This window comes from Trachemys scripta, chromosome 1 (genome assembly GCF_013100865.1).
Source record: "Trachemys scripta elegans isolate TJP31775 chromosome 1, CAS_Tse_1.0, whole genome shotgun sequence".
NCBI classification, from domain to species: Eukaryota; Metazoa; Chordata; order Testudines; family Emydidae; genus Trachemys; species Trachemys scripta.
In genome coordinates this window covers 279,166,406-279,185,511 of record NC_048298.1, presented here as the reverse complement: position 1 = coordinate 279,185,511, position 19,106 = coordinate 279,166,406, and the positions used below count along the sequence as shown (strand labels likewise).

General features: G+C 42.6%; 1 protein-coding gene across 1 annotated transcript in view; it reads left to right on the top strand.

Moving 5' to 3' along the window:
• The first annotated feature begins 6,238 nt into the window (after window positions 1–6,238).
• The window catches only part of TDRD3 (tudor domain containing 3), a 285,859-nt gene continuing 272,991 nt past the window's right edge, over window positions 6,239–19,106 (top strand). The window contains exon 1 of the mRNA XM_034758382.1: window positions 6,239–6,393. Coding sequence (XP_034614273.1) covers window positions 6,353–6,393 — 41 coding nt within the window. The 5' untranslated portion in view covers window positions 6,239–6,352. The remainder of the gene's footprint in view (window positions 6,394–19,106) is intronic.

The window sequence follows — 19,106 nt, the reverse complement described above, 5'->3', positions numbered from 1 at the left end:
GAATGTGGTTTGGAAACCATTGAAAAATGAGGATAAATAGGGCTGTGAAATCATGCAATCTTTCATAGTAAATGCTATGTATTTTGCAGGAGTGTGGCATAGCCAGAGGGCCCTTAATATGATATATAGGTGTGTTGGAATCAATGTATAGGGCACAATCACTACATGAAGCCATTGGTTCTCACTTGTTCGATGCCTTTCATTGACAGTGTCCAGCTGTCTAATCCCCAGGTTAGCGCATACAGGTATGTCCTGCAGAAATGCTTTATCCTGGGTGGTGAATACATGGGCCTCCTCCTGTTGTTTTGCTGTTATCTGCATGGCTGTCAGGCATTGTCATCTTCTGTTAGACTGAGCAAAACAGATCTTTCCATTTTTATTAATGTCCTCCATAGCCTCATAATCCTTTTATAGAATTTGACCCAACAACTGTTGCTTACAGGTTATAGAGATGTTCTGGGACTAGGAAACCAGTAATGCATCATAATGGAGGTTTACTTCCTGGATAACATCATCTATTTTTGTATCTATGTAATTAGATTCTCTCTTTCTCTCACCTCCACATTTGCCTGTCATTTCCTAGACCCAGCCCCGGGCTCTAGTCCTGCTCCTACTAGAGCCTGCAGGGGACTATTTTTAAATCCCGCTCCCGTCCCGCAATTCCCACTCCCACTTGCTCCTGCATTGTTTCTTGAATTTTTATCCAGCTTCCACAAAATACATAGCATTTACTATGGCAGTGGAGCCTGCAGGATCCCAGTTGTGCTGCAGGGCTCTACAACTGTCCCAGCAATGGTTGGACATGCTGCTCCTGCAGGACCCATGGGATCCCAGTCCTGCTGCAGGGCTCTAGCTCCCACCTCCAACATTGCTACAGAGGCAGCTAACATCATATTTTCCCTCTGTATGCTCATGTTACTGAGAATCTTCATGTAAGGAATATCTTTGATCATGCATATTTACTCCATTGATGTACATATGCAAATGAGGATATGCACACAGGGCTGGACTTAAAGGATGTTTGCAAATGGTTATTTTAAAATTCCATATAATTGCAAGGGTCTACCTTCTGCTTGGGCCCTCGCTGTCCTGTATGGTTAAGGATTAGTAGACCTAATTATTTACCTGATTTTGCGACTTCGCTGTGGACAACCTAGAAAGAGCTGGGCAGTGTTGCTTGGCTACTGAAAGGTATTATGCATTAATGGGGGGTCAGGCATCTACTTAGGGGTAGATGAATCTCAGCTATTATATAATCAGCTTGTCAGAGCAGATGTGTACAGTCCAGCAGGAAGGACTATGTCAGTTATTGTATTTTCTGTAATATATGATACTTTTGTGCTGGGTAGTCGGTTGCAGTGGTGGAAAGTAGGTGCCAGTGCAGTGGAGATATCCGCGCAACTACAACCAATTTAGGGGGAGATTTAAAGGTGAGCCTGAGCCTCGGTGCTTTAATGTAACTCAAGATATGTTTTGATGATTTTATAGAAGTCAGTAATTCCCAAAGTGACAGGTTCTCCAGGTTGGTTGATCTGTATGTAATCAATGAGAGAACGCTTTTTCTCCATAGTGGCTCCCCTTCTCTCACCAATTTGTTATGTAGGCACACTTTTTCTAGCCCTTGTACAATATCCCTGACCACTATGTTTGTGTCTCTTCTTGACATCTAACATGCAATCAGAGAAGTTTCTAAATGAAAGCCACTTTTACTATTACTACTACTGTCTGTCTATTTAGTTGACTCTGCCCCACCCTCTGAGTAAGTGGTATGAATGCATTAGAATTATAGTTCCACACCTCTGATACAGATGCCTGCCAGCAGCTGCTATGCATAGGCATGTAACACTACTTGAACAGAGGGTGTGGCAGAGCAACTTGTTTAATTTCTTAGACAGTTGATCACTGAGATTTTACGCCATATCTCAGTGCTAATATAAGAATTTTTGGGTGTAGCGCTATGGTTAGCATATCTCTGTGCAGCAGATAAAACTCTCCTTGTCCCAACCACTGATTAAACTCAGACTTTGCTTAAAGTCTGCTAGGATATGGGCTGGCACAATCCTTGTAGACAACTTGAGTACAAAGTTGTCTGGTGATTCAGTGCATGTCATGTAGAGCAGCTTTCTAGGCGGTAACCATCAATACCACCAATAGTTCTCTGTAGGTGGTATTGATGACTATTACTATTTTTTATGTACTTGCAACAAAAGGAGAATGGCTTCAGTACCTGTTCAATTCATAGAGAATTTCTGCTCTTTCTCCTCCTCCTGGTCCCAGTGCATAATCATTTTCTTCTACATTTCTCCTGAAGCTAATATGAGAAAGTATGAGGAATAGCCCAGATCTACCACAGCAGTATTAACATTGTTTCCTTGTTCTGTGTCAGTTATTATTGTTGTTCAGTGGTTGCATATTACTTGTTATTTAATTACTTGTATAACAGTAGTGCGTAGGAAATTCAATCAAGGATTCTTATTTTGCTAGGCACTGTACAGAAGGGTGACAAAGACAGTCCCTACTTCAGAAAACTCACAATGTACTTGACAAATAAGATGCAACAGGAAGACAAAACAGACAAAATAAAATTAGGAAAGAAATTGAACGGCGGTGGTCAGAAAAGCAGAAGTTGGAGCTCATCATGTGCAGACTCATAGGCATGAGGGTAGGGGCTGCATGCAAGAAGGTATGGAGGTGCTTGAAAGAGAAGCAGGTGTTTGAGGCTGCTTTCATTGGTAGAGCAAAGGCAGGGGTCAACAATCTGGTAGATCTGATAGACAAAGTAGGGTTAAATGGTGATGGGCACTGAAGAAAAAGACAAGGTGCCAGTGTTTGATACAGTGGAGGGAAGGAAGATGGTGGAAGGATGCAAAGAAGGTAGTTTTATGAGAGAAATGATAAACCAGAAAGATGACCTCAGTAGCATTGTTCTGAACATTGACTGAGAAATTGGTGAGAGAAGGTTTTCAGGTATGTGTGCATAAAAATCAAAAGTTAGGTTTTGGCCATGTTGAGCTTAAGCTGCCAACTGGACATCCATGAGATGTCAGAGAGGTAGGGATTGTACAGAAGTGGATATAGAGGCTTCTCGCTTGAAAATCTTTTTGACTGAGCACATTTGCTACAGAATATCAGCAGCTTGGACACTCAGAATAGAGGCTGCATTTTCAGAACACTTACACTATATAAATCCATGGTACACCCACACCTTGAATACTGCAGCAGTTCTGGTCACCCCCTCAAAAAAAAAAAAAAAAAAAAAAAAAAAATCAGAATTGGAACTGGTAGACAAAGGCTACAAAAATGATTAAGGGTATAGAACAGCTTCTGTATGAGGAGAGATTAAAAAGACTGGGACTTTTCCAGCGTGGAAAAAAGATGACTAACAGGCTATATAGAGGTTTATAAAATTAAGACTCATGTAGAGAAAGTGAACAAGAAAGTGTTATTTATCCTTTCCCATACGAATCAGGGATTACCCAATGAAATTAATAGGCAGCAGGTTTAAAACAAAAGGAAGTACTACTTCACACAAGGCACAGTCAACCTGTGGAACCTGTTGCCAGGAGATGTTGTAAAGGCCAAAATTGTAATGGGGTTCAAAAAAAACTAGTAAGTTCATGGAGGATAGGTCACCCAATGGCTATTAGCCAAGATAGTCAGGGAAGCAATCCCATGGTCTTGGTGTCCTTAGCCTCTGATTGCCAGAAGCTGGGAGCGGACTACAGGGGATGGATCACTTGATGATTGCTTGTTCTGTTCATTCCCTTGGAAGCACCTGGCATTGGCCATTCTCAAAAGACAGGATACTGGGCTAGATGGACCACTGCTCTGACTCAGAATAGCCGTTCTTATGAATACTGCTTGCCTTAAGGTTTGAAAATTCCCCTGGTTTCTGGAGTGCTGAAAAATAAGCTCTTCCATTTCCTTGCTGTATGTCCACATCACCGTATTTGAAATTTTTCTCACTCGCCCTTTTCTTATATATATATATGTGTGTGTGTATGTTTTTTATATATAATATATATACACACACACACACACACATAGAGAGAGAGAGTTGGTTTCTGTCCAGGGTATCCAGTAAAAATGAGTTATGGTCATATATATATATATATACACACACACACACACTCATGAGAGTTATGGTCACTCATTTTTACTGGATACTGGACAGAAACTAACAAATGCTACAATCAGGCAACTCAAATTTAATTTAACTCCTTAAACCATTTGCAATTCACACTACAAGGCAGTTCAGAATACATAAACATTCATTTCTATCTAGAGTAGTATAAGGTAGGACTTTCAAAAGTACCTAAGAGATTTAGGAATATGCATTATATTGCCTTTCAATGGGCTGTATGCTCCTAAATCACCTAGGTAGGCTTGAAAATCCTACTCTAATCATTACAAAAAACAAAAAGTTTCCCTCCCCGTCAAATTCAGATTAGTGCAAATTTGATAGTTCATGTGCTTTTTTTAAAACTGTATTATGTTTGTGACATGTTTCAGAGGAGCTCTGTGTGCTACACTGGGCCAAAAAAAAAAAAGATGTGAGCAATTTGATACCAGCTTACATTGTGTTGCAATGATTAGAAACCTGTAGTGTGTAATGGTAACAGTAAAAAGTAAATGTTAAGTGTTCTGCTAAGATTTATATAGTATTATAGTTTGCACTGTAACTAGTTTAATTATTGTAACTGTGCATTCTGTTTTAATCTTAAAACTTTTAAATATCAGGAAAAAAAAAAATGGATAATTAAAAAAAAAATCACTTGCTTTGGCCATGAGGCTCAATTGCTGGACAGTCACTTTGAAAGGCCATCTGCAAAGGAAAGAAATTTGGTTGTGCCCTTATTTGCTTTGAAACAATATATAAAGAAGGCCTAAAAGCTATCTTTAAATACACAACATATCCCTCTCACAAATACTAATGATCAGGTCTTGACTAATTAATTTTTCTCCATAAGATGGTATGTGTATTTAGGAAACTAACAGGACTGTGATATCACAGGTCTTAATGAAGTCAACCCTAGTGGAGGGGTAATGAATTTAGGCCTCCAGCTCCTCCATAGAGTACCACTGCACAGACCCATGCAGATAAACTGCCTCCCTGTGTCAGGGCCTTAGGTTCAGATAGAGGATGGGAGGTGCCATGCCTAGGGTGAGTATATGTGCAGGCCAGTCCCTTTTTTAAGCCCTATTCTGGCTGTCCCAACTTTTTTTTGGCAAAGGTGTGCATTTGTCCCAGTTGCTCTTGCCTACTGATCAAATGCCCATCTTTGTGAAAAAAGTGAGGTGTGGTAGAACGTGCAGGGGTGTGAGAAGTGATGCCAGCCCTGTGCAGGGGGGGAAGGCAGGGCCCGACTGAGCAGCCTTGTGCAGGGATGGGGTGGAGGGCTCTGGCGTGCGGCTCATCAGGTCAGCCCTGCATGGGAGGCTGGGGTGGAGCTCACGCTAGCCTCACACACTGTCCTGTTTTCCCTTTGGGAAAGATGGTCACCTTAGCTCTACATTGCTGAAAGGCCTTTTTCTCTGGGCAGCGTCCCAGAGGCAACAGTTTGCATCATATCTAAGTGCTGGGAGCTGGCATTACAGCCCTGGGCAGGCCCTGGCCTAGTGAGACCTTTGGAGCCCCAGTACCTCCCCTTTTATGTTATTTACGTACAGATTTGCCCCCCCGTGCTCCTCACTCCGGTACCATTGTCCCCCCTCAAATCTGCTTCCAGGTCCAAGAGCTGAGACCAGGGAAAGGCACTGACTTCATTCCCGCTCCTGCCCGGCCGTGTGTGACAGTAACACCCCCCCGCTCCCTAGGCCCATGTGGCCGAGCCACGCCGCCCGTGGGCTCCCCGGCCCCCTGCCAACAGCCACAAGCACCGGCGGGAGCCGGACAGTCAAGTCCCCCCCGCCCCCGTCAGCGGCCTGGCCCCACGGCGCCCGCAGGTAGCCCAGTCCCTGGGGCGGCCGCGGCGCTAGCGCCGCCTCCTCTGCCCGTCCCCGTGATGGCGGCGCCGGCGGCCTCGCTGGTGCTGGCAGAGGGCGCTGGGCCCGCGTCTCCTCAGTAGCGGCGGGGCTGGAGCCTCCCCCGGCTCGGCGGCTTTGTTCGCTTGCAAGCGGCGGGGTCTGCGCCGGGGTCGCCGCCGCCGCCGCCTCTGCCCGGCGAGCTGAGCCGAAAGTCGGCGGGGGCGCGGCCCTCAGCCGGGAGGGGCGGGCCGGGCCACGCGGCTCCTCCCCCGCAGCTGCTGCTGCCCCGGGTACGGGCCCCGCCGGCCGCCCAGCGCCGCGGCAAGTTTGTGGGAAGCAGCAGCCAAGGGCCACGGAGGCGGCGGCGACGACGGCGGGAGCCAGCATGGCTGGCGGGACGAGCTCCGCGCTCTCGGAGTCAGGCTGGTAAGTGGGGCCTGCCCGCTGTGCGGCTCCGTGGGGCCGATGGTGGGACTCGGGGCCTGCCTGGAGGGTCGGGACTGGGCTGGGAAACGGCTGCTGCTCTAGGCCTCTCTGGTTCCTGCCCCTTTCCATCCCGGCAGTACGTGCCTCCCCCCGCCTTGTGAGAGGAGCAGGAAGTGTTTGGGGTGGGGGAAGGTAGGTCGCTTTCACATTTGAATGGTAGCTATTGATTTGACCTTTCTGGGTCACTCAGAGGGGATGTGTTACGCACAGTCCTTGAGCAAAAGATCAGGCACCAGACCTGATCAGTTTGCCCTGGTTTATACGGTGAAGAGTTGATCTAGTCCTACATGTTTTCTACTTGTTACATGGGTAGGTGGGCTGTAGTTGCTTCTACTTGCAGAGGCATGCTGGGGCTTTTTCCGTTATTTTATGCACCTGGGCAGTGGGTTCCCTTCATCATCTTCCATAAATGAAACAGAAAGTAAGGTTAACAGTTAATGAAGTAAGTTTCCCAGAATCCCCCAGAGTTAGTATTATTGAGCTAATGTCACAGAAATGATCAAAAGGTAAAGCTTAATGCACCAAGAAGTTGTCTAAATTCATAGGCCTTGCGTAGTCTATTCCAATCTTTCTCTGAACAGTTTCCCCTCATTGCTAACAATGATATTTGGGTGCAGCTCTACAGTAACAGAAGTGGGAATACTGATTTAGACAAGGTTCTTAACAACCAGTGTTAGTTTTTACTGTCATTTTGTATAGACATGCTGCAAATAGGTTTAGTTGAGATGTAGTTAAAACACTGTAGGCACATGCCTTTCTGGACTACTAATACTACCACTGGTTGTGCTGCATGGGTAGGAAACTTTATTTAAAAAAAGGGGGTGAGTGTAGACAAAGCTGTAGTGAGGGGCAGACTTAGGACTAGAACCCAGGAATCCTAACTCTCTCCAGTTTGTGCTAATTATTAGACATATTACTTCTCTCAAAAAGCAACACTTACTAGACTGACTACTTTTTCCAATACAAAGCATACGCATACTCACCAGGGTATGGGTTAGTATTATTTATTTACTAGCTTAGACTTTTTTCTTGACTATTTTACAACCCTTTTGTAAAAATGAGCACTCCTTGCAATATTTGCTAATTGTAAAAATTAGTAATTTAGGCCTAATTTGGAAAATCACTGTAGTACATGCTTAAACGTCAAGCCTGTGAGTAGGCTCATTGACTTGAGTGGGAATACTTGCTTAAAGTCCCACATGCTTCAAATATAGTGTGTACCTCCTTGCTTCCTGTGGTTCGTTGGATTGGGGCCTTAGAGTGCCTAAATTTATTGCTGCCACTTTAAAAGGATCACAACAAAGGTCACATTTTAATTGCTGGATCTTATATACTGTAACACCTATGCTGGTTCTTCAAATTTTAATTCAAAGTTCAGTTTCTGGAAAAAATAACAATCTATGGGAAGACTGTAAATCTGCTGATCTGTGAATTTTCTGCTCCAACAAACTTGGATTGCCTTTGAAATAACCTGCTGTTCTTTTATGGAATCATTGATCAAACTGAGAAGCTGAGGTGTCTTGCTAGGTCTGCTTCTCTGCAGATGCTTGGCTAAGAGTAAAGGTGCTAATTTCAGAAATTATATTATTTTAACTCTATTTTAGTGTGTAGACTTCAATATACAGGATCATGACTCTTGGCCACTAGAGATTAGGCACAAAGGTAAATTAATTTTAATAAGTGTATTGAAGGAACTGTATTAGCAATTATAAGTTGAAATTAACCAACTTTTCAGACAAGTAGTTTATACTTAAGTTTTGTTTGTTGTTGTTGTTGTTTCTGGTTTCTTATTATGCAGTATATAGATATAATTGTATCAGAGTAGAGAAGTTATTTGCTTCTGTATTTTGCACTGGTGCAACTGCTGCTTGAATATTGGAATATCCAGTTCTGGGGTCCACAAGTCAAGAAGGATATTGAAAAATTGAAGTGGGTTCAGAGAAGAGCCATGAGAAAAATTAGAAGATTAAAAAACATGCCTTATATTGATGGATTCGAGCTCTGTCTGTTTAGTTCAACAAAGAGAATGTTAAGGGATTACTTGATTACAGTCTGTAAGAACCTACATGGGGATCAAATATTTAATAATGGGCTCTTCAATACCTCAGAGAAAGGTATAACACGATCAAGTGGCTGGAAATTGAAGCTAAAAAAATTTAGACTAGAAATGGGGTGTAAATTTTTAACAGTGAAAATAATTAACTATTGGAATGATTTACCAAGTGTTGTGGTTGATTCTCTATCACTGGGCATTTTTTAAAATCAAAATTGGATTTTTTCTAAAAGATATGCTCTGGGAATTATTTTGGGGGGATTTCTGTGGCCTGTGTTATACAGGAGAACAGACTAGATGACCACAATGGTTCCTTCTTGATTTGGAATCTGTGAATTGAAAATTTTTAGGCTGCTGCCACTTTTCTATTTTGACAGTCAAATGAATGTAGTACTAAGAAGATGACTTGTTGATATTTGCACCACTCAAACATTTTAGTGGCTAGCTTATATTAATGTATAATTGAAGTGGTTCACACAGTTTCTGCAGTGTGTGTCCTGGACCTTGGCAAGCTACAGCATTGGGGAGTGGCTGATGTGCTTAAGCATTTGATTTGTGCCCTCATGATGTTGCAGGAGGTGAGCCAGTGGCGGGTAGTGGGCTGACTGCTAGTCACAGATCAGTCACTAGCGGCATGTTGTGACGTAGTCTTATCGGTGGGGGGGCAACATATAGGAACAAAGTGAATGTACATTGTGAGAAGGAGGAGGAAGGGGAGAAGGATTGAAAAGGAGAGATGGACAACAGAAATATCATTAAGTAGACACCCAACTACTTTAACCCCCCCCCCACACACATCTGTACTCAAGATGTTCTACTATTGCTCTGTGGGGTGGGGTGATATTTTTCCTTCACTCCTCCACCCTCTGATAGCAGCAGCAGAGCTTCAAGCAGATTTTAAACAAGTCTTCAGAACTGGTACTTAACTTGGTGTGTTTCTGGTCTATGTTTGCAGTTTAAAACATGATCAGCACCAGCTAAGTTGTGACTGTTGCTGGCGCTGTCAGAAGTGGGAACCTTTCCTACTCCAGAGACAAGGTTAAAAGAATCTATAAGCCCAATTCTGTCCTCATTTACACCAGTTCTGCTCTTCTTTACATATGTGAAACACCATTGTCTTTTGCAACTGAAATTTAATTAACATATCTGTTGATTTGTGAGGCACCCTGTACTCTAGCTTGCTTTCCCAAATCCTTACTGGTTCTGCTACAGTAACAAGAATTGAGAGTAGTAAAAACTAATTGTTGGCACTGAACTAAGCAGGTATAACTCTAAATACATTTATGGAGCTGATCTGCTGAGTAAGGTGATGGTGACATTACACAGTCATTTTGCAGAGTAGAACTGCGCTTGTTTTTTTTTTTTTTTAACATAGGGATATTTTAACCTTTTTTCCTAGATAAATGTATCCATTAAAGAGTGTAGTTTGAAATTTCCACTTGACTCCATCTTACACACCACCTAATGCAAGAACTTAAATACTTTTATAAGCACAAAGGGATATTGTAGATATATTTTCTGATTCCAGGTAAATAAATTTTAAGATAAAAAAAGAAACATCTAAGGTACATCCAACTGGAAATGTTAGAGATTTGTCTTGTATATTTGTTTTGGTATTACAAAATGTATTTTATTAAATTCTTTGAACATTCTATTTGTTAGTCACGTGTAACTTTGATAATAGTGATCACTAATTACAGCAGATGTATTTCTTCACGTCATTTGGGAAATTTAGAGATTCAGCCCCCATTGATGTTAGTGTAGTTGTATTTTCTTATGCTTCTTTAGTCAGTTTGGAATTTTTTCCCTCTGAGGGTCCAGTATGAACTTCAGGTAGTATAGGGCTGTGTGATAAATAGTAATGGCAGCGATGATAGATAAAATCTGACAAATTCTGCACAAAATTTGCGTGTGTGTGTGTGTGTAGTATATATGAAAGACTCTTGACAATTTTTTTCTGTTATATTACATTTTATTTGGAATCTTGGGTTTGGGAATGCCTTAACTTCTTTATGATTTACTTATTCTATGATGCCCACAAAAAATGAACTGAACCTAATATTAAAACAGATGCCCCCAAACCATTCTTCTTCTTTTCTCTCTGTTTCCAAGGGTGTCCCATTTTCTGTTTCTGGTTTGGTGAAAATGGGGGGAGAGGGTGTGCCATTGATTTTTAATTCAGCCTCCTTGTGTGTCCCACCTGTGATCTCAATGAAGCTAGGGTCTTGTGGAAGAAGTGTATATGATGATCCTAAATTACACTACAGTTTTTTCCCCCCTCATCCTAATGCATACGCACAAAGTGGCAGATAAAAAGTAGCATGGGCAACTTTAAATCTGACATTGCTTAACTTTTGAGTGCTTGGCTTTGTAAATCTAAATGATGATGGAGTCTCACATCGATGTATGAGATTCAGCAAAAACTACAGGTGAACAGGTATATGTGAAGTCAGACCAGTGTTCCCTCTAATTTTTCCCACGCATGTGCGGAATGAATTTTGACACATCACCTCCATATTGGTGCACATAACAAAATTCATGTGGCGGGGGTGGGGCTGAGGGGTTTGGAGTGTGGGAGGGGGCAGAGGGTTGCAGTGTGGGCGGGGGCCAACACTGGGGGGGGGGGGCAGGCTCGGGGGGGGGGCCGAGGATGCGGGGTTTGGGGTGCAGGCTGGCCCAGGGCAGCGGTTTAATGTGGCTGTGTAGTCCCACCTCCCAGCGCTATAAAAAACCCCACCTCCACGAGGGGAGTAGCTACCAGCTCTGGGAGTGCGGCTACCAGCACTGAAGCACAGTCTACAGTGTCACGTAACAGTGCTGAAACTTGCAGAACTCAAGGGGGAGTTTTTTTACACCCCATAGTGAGAAAGTTGCAGCACTGTAAAGTGGCAGTGCCTTAATGTGCCTCACTTAAAAGCAGTTGTTGACAAATCTGCCACCATCTTGCTTTATTGTGAGCTGTTGCTTCCTAGTTGCTGGGATCAAATCTGACATGCTTTCAAGTATGGACTTCAGTGTGCCTTTATATCATTTGTAACCTACATAATTTTATTTTAAACTCTTCTTGTGTGTCATTTGTTGCTTTTTTTAAAGGAAAAAAGTAAAAATATTTAATAATATGTAGCTGTGACACCTCATTCATCATACTTCTGTCAGCAGGGTTTGAACCCTGTTCCTTTAGTGTTGCAGCACATAATCCTGCTGCCTCACAAGCTATAGAACTAACTGCATTAGCTGGCAGTAGGAGAAGACTGTTATCCTAGGGTGGTGATTGGACCACTGAAGACAGGTGCTGGATCCAGAAGGTTGTCAGGGGAGCCTGGCCCACCTTGACACTTCCATCCGTCCCCACCCCCACCGCCAAGCTGGGGCAGGTTTTGTACCATGTGATGCTCATGGAATTGGGAGTGTGCCTCTGAGATTATGTGCTGGGTCTGGATGATTGCTGTTGACAGAAGCCTGGCCCGGCGCTCTCCCCCAGATGTCTGCTGTAGTTGCTCAAACAGCTTCAGGATGTTCCTAGTGCAGCAGCTGCTGCTGCTTTTGTGTGGGCCCAGCATTAGAATGTTTGTTTTCGGTTTAATGTTTTGGAATGCTCCCAGAATTTTCCTGAGGAATGCAAGTAAGTGGAGGGATATGGTAATTTTCAACAGTTGTGTATCAGCAATACTTTAACAGAATTTCATGGGACAAAAGAAATGCACCTCTCTAACCCCAGGGCTTCTCCACTGCCAGATTTCAGTGGCTTTCTATGGCCTTGGCTACACTCGCGGATTCACAGCGCTGCTGCGGCAGTGCCGTGAAGTGCAAGTGTAGTCGCGCCGCCAGCGCTGCGAGAACTCCACCTCTCCGAGGGGAATAACTTGCAGCGCTGCGAGCGAGCGCGCAGCGCTGCGAGCGCTGATTACACTGGCGCTTTATAGCGCTGCACTCGCTGCGCTCGGGGGCTGTTTTTTCACATCCCTGAGCGCAGCAAGTGCAGCGCTGTGAATTGCCAGTGTAGCCAAGGCCTATGATAGTGGATGTGTTAGATCTTAAAAAAAAAAAAAAGAAAGTTTCAAGTATATATTTTTTTAATGAAAAGTGTTAGGCAACCTGAATATAGGGCTTGCTACCAGGATCCCCTTTAATAGAAAGCACTGTTTGCCAATAGTTAATACAAAGGTCATCTATTTGTAAGTGTAGGGATGAACTGGGAACATGAGACATCACTGTATGTTAACTGTTGGCAAATTCAATTTTTTTTTTTTTTTTTACAGCAACAACTGTGCTTGGGTGCTGATTAAAATGTTCATCACTAGATCTGTATTTATAAAGTAATTATAGATCTGACTCCTGTTATAACATATGGGAATCAATGCTGAAATTCCATTCTTTAAAACTGTAATCCTGAAATATTCCTTAGGCTAGGTCTACACTGGGGGGAGGCGGGGTGTCGAGCTAAGATACGCAACTTCAGCTTGCATCTTAGGTTGATTTACCTGGCCGTGAGGACGGCGGCGAGTCGACCGCTGCCGCTCCCCCGTTGACTCCGCTTCCGCCTCTCGCCGTGGTGGAGTTCCGGAGTCGATGGCAGAGCAATCAGGGATCGATTTTATCACGTCTACACTAGACATACCCTTAGTCGCTTAAAATAATATATTTAACAGATATATTCTTCCGATGTAGTAGTAAATAGTCTACTGTAGTAAAATACTTTTATGAGAACTGAAATACTTTTTCAGCACTGGAAGCTCCAATTTTGATTTAATTTTATAATATATCTGTCGTTCAGGATATATCACTAAAATATAGCACTTGAAAAACATGTAATGTAAGAATCTATCAGGTGGCCATATAATATTTACACATTATGGTGTATCTTAAAATCACGTTTGTAACTCTCTTTTGATGTTCGTGGTTGTTGCACGCACATCATGGATAGAACAGACTTCATAAAATAATGCTGAATTATAGCTATTTCAGTTAAAAGAAAATAAAAATAACCTCCTTCCACCCAAATCCTATGTTAACAGATTGTTGAAATTGACCAGTAGGGTACTCAGAATCACGAAATTCCAAAAATAATCTTGCATGGCCTGTCTTAATTCTGCCCATTTGTATGCATTATAATCTTTAATTACAGGAGTGTATACTATCATATAACGTTTAAAAACATTCTACAATAATAGGTACATGTGTAGTATTGGTAATATTTTTTTTATATTTGCCCTACTTTTGCTGTACGTGCAGTGATTTATCATAATGCTTCCCTGACTTAAATTTGGTTTATAGATACTTTTCTCTGTGGTATGTATTATAATAGTTAGCACCCATAATTTTCATACGAGTGTTTTGTAGCCTTTTTTGTTTGAGATACACAGAACATTACACAGTGTTACAAAGTGCTTCACATGTGTAGCTTTAAGGTCATGGAAAAATTTACCTCTTTATGCATATGGATAATTACATGTTCCCATACTGCTTCTCAAATAATCCAATGTGTCATTTTTTTCTATAGCCTTACGTGCGTGTGTAGCAACTTCTGGGAGTGTATACTATATTGTGTATGCCAAACAGTTAAAGAAGGTCACTTGTACGAAAAGTACAAAAGGGAATCATACCTGCAACATAAACTAGAGAGTATCCTCCAATCCTGCAAATGGCTACATGTCAGTAGTTTAATTGACCAGTGGTGTCCATAGATGATGATTGGAAGATATATCACGATTCCTTGAAATAGTGCTGTAACGTTACAAAATATAATTTCAGTGAAGGATGCAAGTACTTATAGAGGCTACAGAAAAGTTGGACAGCCTTTTAGTCCATGTAACAAAGTGCTTACAGATCAAATTGTAAGAAAGTTGAAATTAATAATTAGATATAGAAGGCTTTTCTTCTCTCTACCAGTGTTTTAATAAAGAATTTATTTGTGTAGTATTGGTTCAACATTTATTACATATGGGCTATCTCCCTGGTGGAACAAACTGCTCTTGGAGTTAATTCCTTTAAAGAGCGAAGAAAATGTTAATTTTTACAGTTAGATTTTCAGTTTATTACATGTTAATTGCTTGATAAAATTGTAGATAAAGCCTCTGTGCTATAGCAAGGTCATGACCCAAAACTGGGTCACCAGAATTTATCAGAGAGTTTCATGGGAGGCATGGGGTGGGGGTGGAGGGATGGAATCGGGTGTGGATGGGAGGGCTCAGGGGAGAGGTTGTAGAGCCCGCCCCACAGTCTGCCCACAGCAGTGCCTCCTGAGACTCTGGTCCTGTGGGATTGATTAGACTCTGTTCCCCACTCCAGGTGTTTCTATGTGGTGCATGGGATTGCAACACTGTTCAGGTTTGGCCCAGCCACCCTCTCGGTTCTAATGATGCGTGATCAGCAAGGCCAAATTTGAGTGATTGGCTCTGCAACCTCACGTGTGAGTAATGTTGCAACCTGGCACAAATGTGGCATGGCTGGGCCGAACCTGAGCGGTGCTGTGACTCCCGAGGTCACAATGCCTGGAGTGGGGAGCCGAGCCCAGCCAGCCCTGTGGGGCTGGGAATGCCGCTGTGGTATGTACGATGTACTTGTTATGTTAATGTGTATATTGTATGTTGTGGATAAGAAAGACAGTTGGCAGTTTTTCAAAGAGACATTATTAAGGGCTCAAGAGCAAAGTATCCCACTGCGTAGGAAAGATAGGAAATATGGCAAGAGACCACCCTGGCTTATCGAGGAGATCTTCAGTGATCTAAAACTCAAAAAAGAGTCCTACAAAAAGTGGAATCTCGGTCAAATTACAAAGGATGAATATAAACAAATAACACAAGTATTTAGGGACAAAATTAGAAAAGCCAAGGCACAAAACGAGATTAAACTAGCTAGGGACATAAAAGGAAACAAGAAAACATTATACAAATACGTTAGATGCAAGAAGACAACCAAGGACAGAGTAGGCCCGTTAGTCAGTGAGGGGGAAAGACAATAACAGAAAATGTGGAAATGGCAGAGGTGCTTAATGACTTCATTTCGGTTTTCACTAAGAAGGTTGGTGGCGATTGGGCGTCTAACATAGTGAATGCCAGTGAAAATGAGGTAAGATCAGAGTCTAAAATAGGGAAAGAACAAGTCAAAAATTACTTAGACAAGTTAGATGTCTTCAAATCACCAGGGCCTGATGAAATGCATCATAGAATACTCAAGGAGCTGACTGAGGAGATATCTGAGCCATTAGCTATTACCTTTGAAAAGTCATGGGAGACATTCCAGAAGACTGGAAAAGGGCAAATATAGTGCCTGTCTATAAACAGGGAAATAAGGATAACATGGGGAATTACAGACCAATCAGCTTAACTTCTGTACCCGGAAAGATAATGGAGCAAATAATTAAGCAGTCAATTTGCAAACACTTAGAAGATATAAGGTGATAAAACACAGTCAGCATGGATTTGTCAAGAACAAATCGTGTCAAACCAACCTGAGAGCTTTCTTTGACAGGGTAACAAGCCTTGTGGAGTTGGGGGGAAGCAGTAGATGTGATATATCTTGACTTTACTAAGGCTTTTGATACTGTCTCTCGTGACCTTCTCATAAACAAACTAGGAAAATATAATCTAGATGGAACTACTATAAGGTGGGTGCATAACTGGTTGGAAAATCGTTCCCAGAGAGTAGTTTTCAGTGTTTCAGTCATGCTGGAAGGGCATAACGAGTGGGGTCCCACAGGGATTGGTTCTGGGTCTGGTTTTGTTCAATATCTTCATCAATGATTTAGATAATGGCATAGAGAGTACACTTATAAAGTTTGTGGACAATACCAAGCTGGGAATGATTGCAAGTGCTTTGGAGGATAGGATTAAAATTCAAAATGATCTGGATAAACTGGAGAAATGGTCTGAAGTAAATTGGATGAAATTCAATAAGGACAAATGCAAAGTACTCCACTTAGGAAGGAACAATCAGTTGCACACATACAAAATGGGAAATGACTGCCTAGGAAGGGAGTACTGCAGAAGGGATCTGGATGTCATAGTGGATCACAAGGTAAATATGAGTCAACAGTATAATGCTGTTGCAAAAAAAGCAAACATAATTCTGGGATGTATTAGCAGGAGTATTGTAAGCAAGACATGAGAAGTAATTCTGCTGCTCTAAGCTGCGCTGATTAGGCCTCAACTGGAGTATTGTGTCCAGTTCTGGGTGCCACATTTCAGGAAGTCCAGAGAAGAGCAACAAAAATGATTAAAATTCTAGAAAACATGACCTATGAGGGAAGATTGAAAAAATTGGGTTTGTTTAGTCTGGAGAAGAGAAGATTGAGAGGGGCATGGTGACAGTTTTCAAGTTCATAAAAGGTTGTTACAAGGATGAGAGAGAGAAATTGTTTTTCTTAACCTCTGAGGATAGGACAAGAAGCAATGGGCTTAAATTGCAGCAAGGGAGGTTTAGGTTGAACAGTAGGAAAAGCTTCCTAACTGTCAGAGTGGTTGGGCACTGGAATAAATTGCCTAGGGAGGTTGTGGAATCTCCATCATTGGGGATTTTTAAGAGCAGGTTGGAGAAACACCTGTCAGGGATGGTCTGGGTCAAGGCTTCTCAAGCTGGGGGTCGTGAGGCTATTACATGGGAGATCGCGAGCTGTCAGCCTCCACCTCAAACCCCGCTTTGCCTCCAGCATTTATAATGGTGTTAAATATATAAAAAAGTGTTTTTAATTTATGGGGGTAGGGGTGGGAGTCGCACTCAGAGGCTTGCTGTGTGAAAGGAGTCACTGGTACAGAAGTTTGAGAACCACTGGTCTAGGTAATATTTAGTCCTGCCATAAGTGCAGGGGACTGGACTAGGTGACCTCTTGAGATCCCTTCCAGTTCTGTGATTCTATGAAATATTTAGTAAGTGATATTTTTTTGCACTAAATCTATTTACTGGGTCGTAACAGGTTATCAAGGCTTACAAATGAGTCCTGAGCCCTAAAAGTTTGAGAACCACTGTTAGACTCATAGAATTTAAGGTCAGAAGGGACCATTATGATCATCTAGTCTGACCTCCTGCACAATGCAGGCCACAGAATCTCATCCACCCACTCCTGTAACAAACCCCTAACCTATGTCTGAGTTATTGAAGTCCTCAAATCGTGGTTTAAATACCTCCAGGTGCAGAGAATCCTCCAGCAAGTGACCCGTGCCCCACGCCGCAGAGGAAGGCAAAAAACCTCCAGGGCCTCTGCCAATCTGCCCTGGAGGAAAATTCCTTCCCAACCCCAAATATGGCGATCAGTTAAACCCTGAGCATGTGGGCAAGACTCGCCAGCCAGCTCCCAGGAAAGAATTCTCTGTAGTAACTCAGTAACTTACTGTTCTATCACATTCATACTTCTTTTATATTAGAAATGATCAATTGTGCTTCAGTTCTGTAGTCTGAAATACAACTATCCATGAGAAAACTCATAGACAAGATCCCTCTTGTCATAAACATGCTTAACTTCATTACAGTTAGGGTAAATGCATAAAGTTTATGGGGGAAGTTTTCAAAAGTACAAAGGGTAATTGGGTGCCTATCTGCTCTTGTGTCTTTGAAAATCTCCTCCCCCCTCCGTTGCTAAATTGCAGTATCACAGCATAGAAAAAAGTTTAGTTTTAAGGTTGAAATGTTTAATTCTAAATCACTGTTTAGGACCCCATTCACACGGCCATTCTAAACTCTACAGTATATACCCAGCTCTCCTGTGTCTTTCTGTATGACCCAAGGAAAGTCATGGAACTGCCTTATCTGATTATGCTTGCCAGCTTTTTAAAATACTTTGAGTTTTACAGTTGAAGAACCCTATATAAGTGCTAAGAATTTTTATTCAGTGATGTTAGGGGCCAGTGCAGGAGTTGGAGAAGAAAGTGGGTTATTTTCAGGGATCTGTCTGTGACTTTATTCAGAGCAGTCATTTTTGAGTGAGTCTAATACTATGAGTCTGAAGTGATGAGTGAATTTGGGAATGTTGAGAGGAGCTTCAGATAAAAAAGTGTTATGTAATATCATGAATAGGGTGACCAGAGGTCCTGATTTTATCAGGACTGTCCCGATATTTGCTGCTTTGTCCTGTGTCCCAACCAGTGTTTGGACAAAAAAGAAATTTTTCCCTCCCGGAGGGACTCTCGCCCCCCCCGTCCCGGCTCCGTCCCCTCCTTCCCCCATTGGCTCTCTCCCCAAATCCCTGCCCTGGCCCCGCCTCTTCCCCAACCACGCAGCATTCCTCCTCCCTCCCAGGCTTGCAGCATGGCGGCGCAAGCCTGGAGGGAGGGGTTGGCGGTAGTGCCTAGATCCTGGAGCTGGTGAGTCAGCTCCGGCACCCGAGCACCGGACCGGCGGGCAAAGGGGGGCTGGCAAGGGAGGGAGACAGGGGTCTCAGCTCTTCCCCCCATCCCGATATTTTATACTGCTGATCGGGTCACCCTAATCATGAATGATAATTCCTTTGCCTCATTTGAAAGAAAAATTTCTTCAAAACAAGTTTTGGGAACTATGAATATGTGTATTACTTTCCCTGTCTTAAGACACACTGAACTGTTTCTCTAACTGATTTTTTATAGGTTCAGATACAGCACACATCAAATGTCTATATTTGTTTGTGTGTATA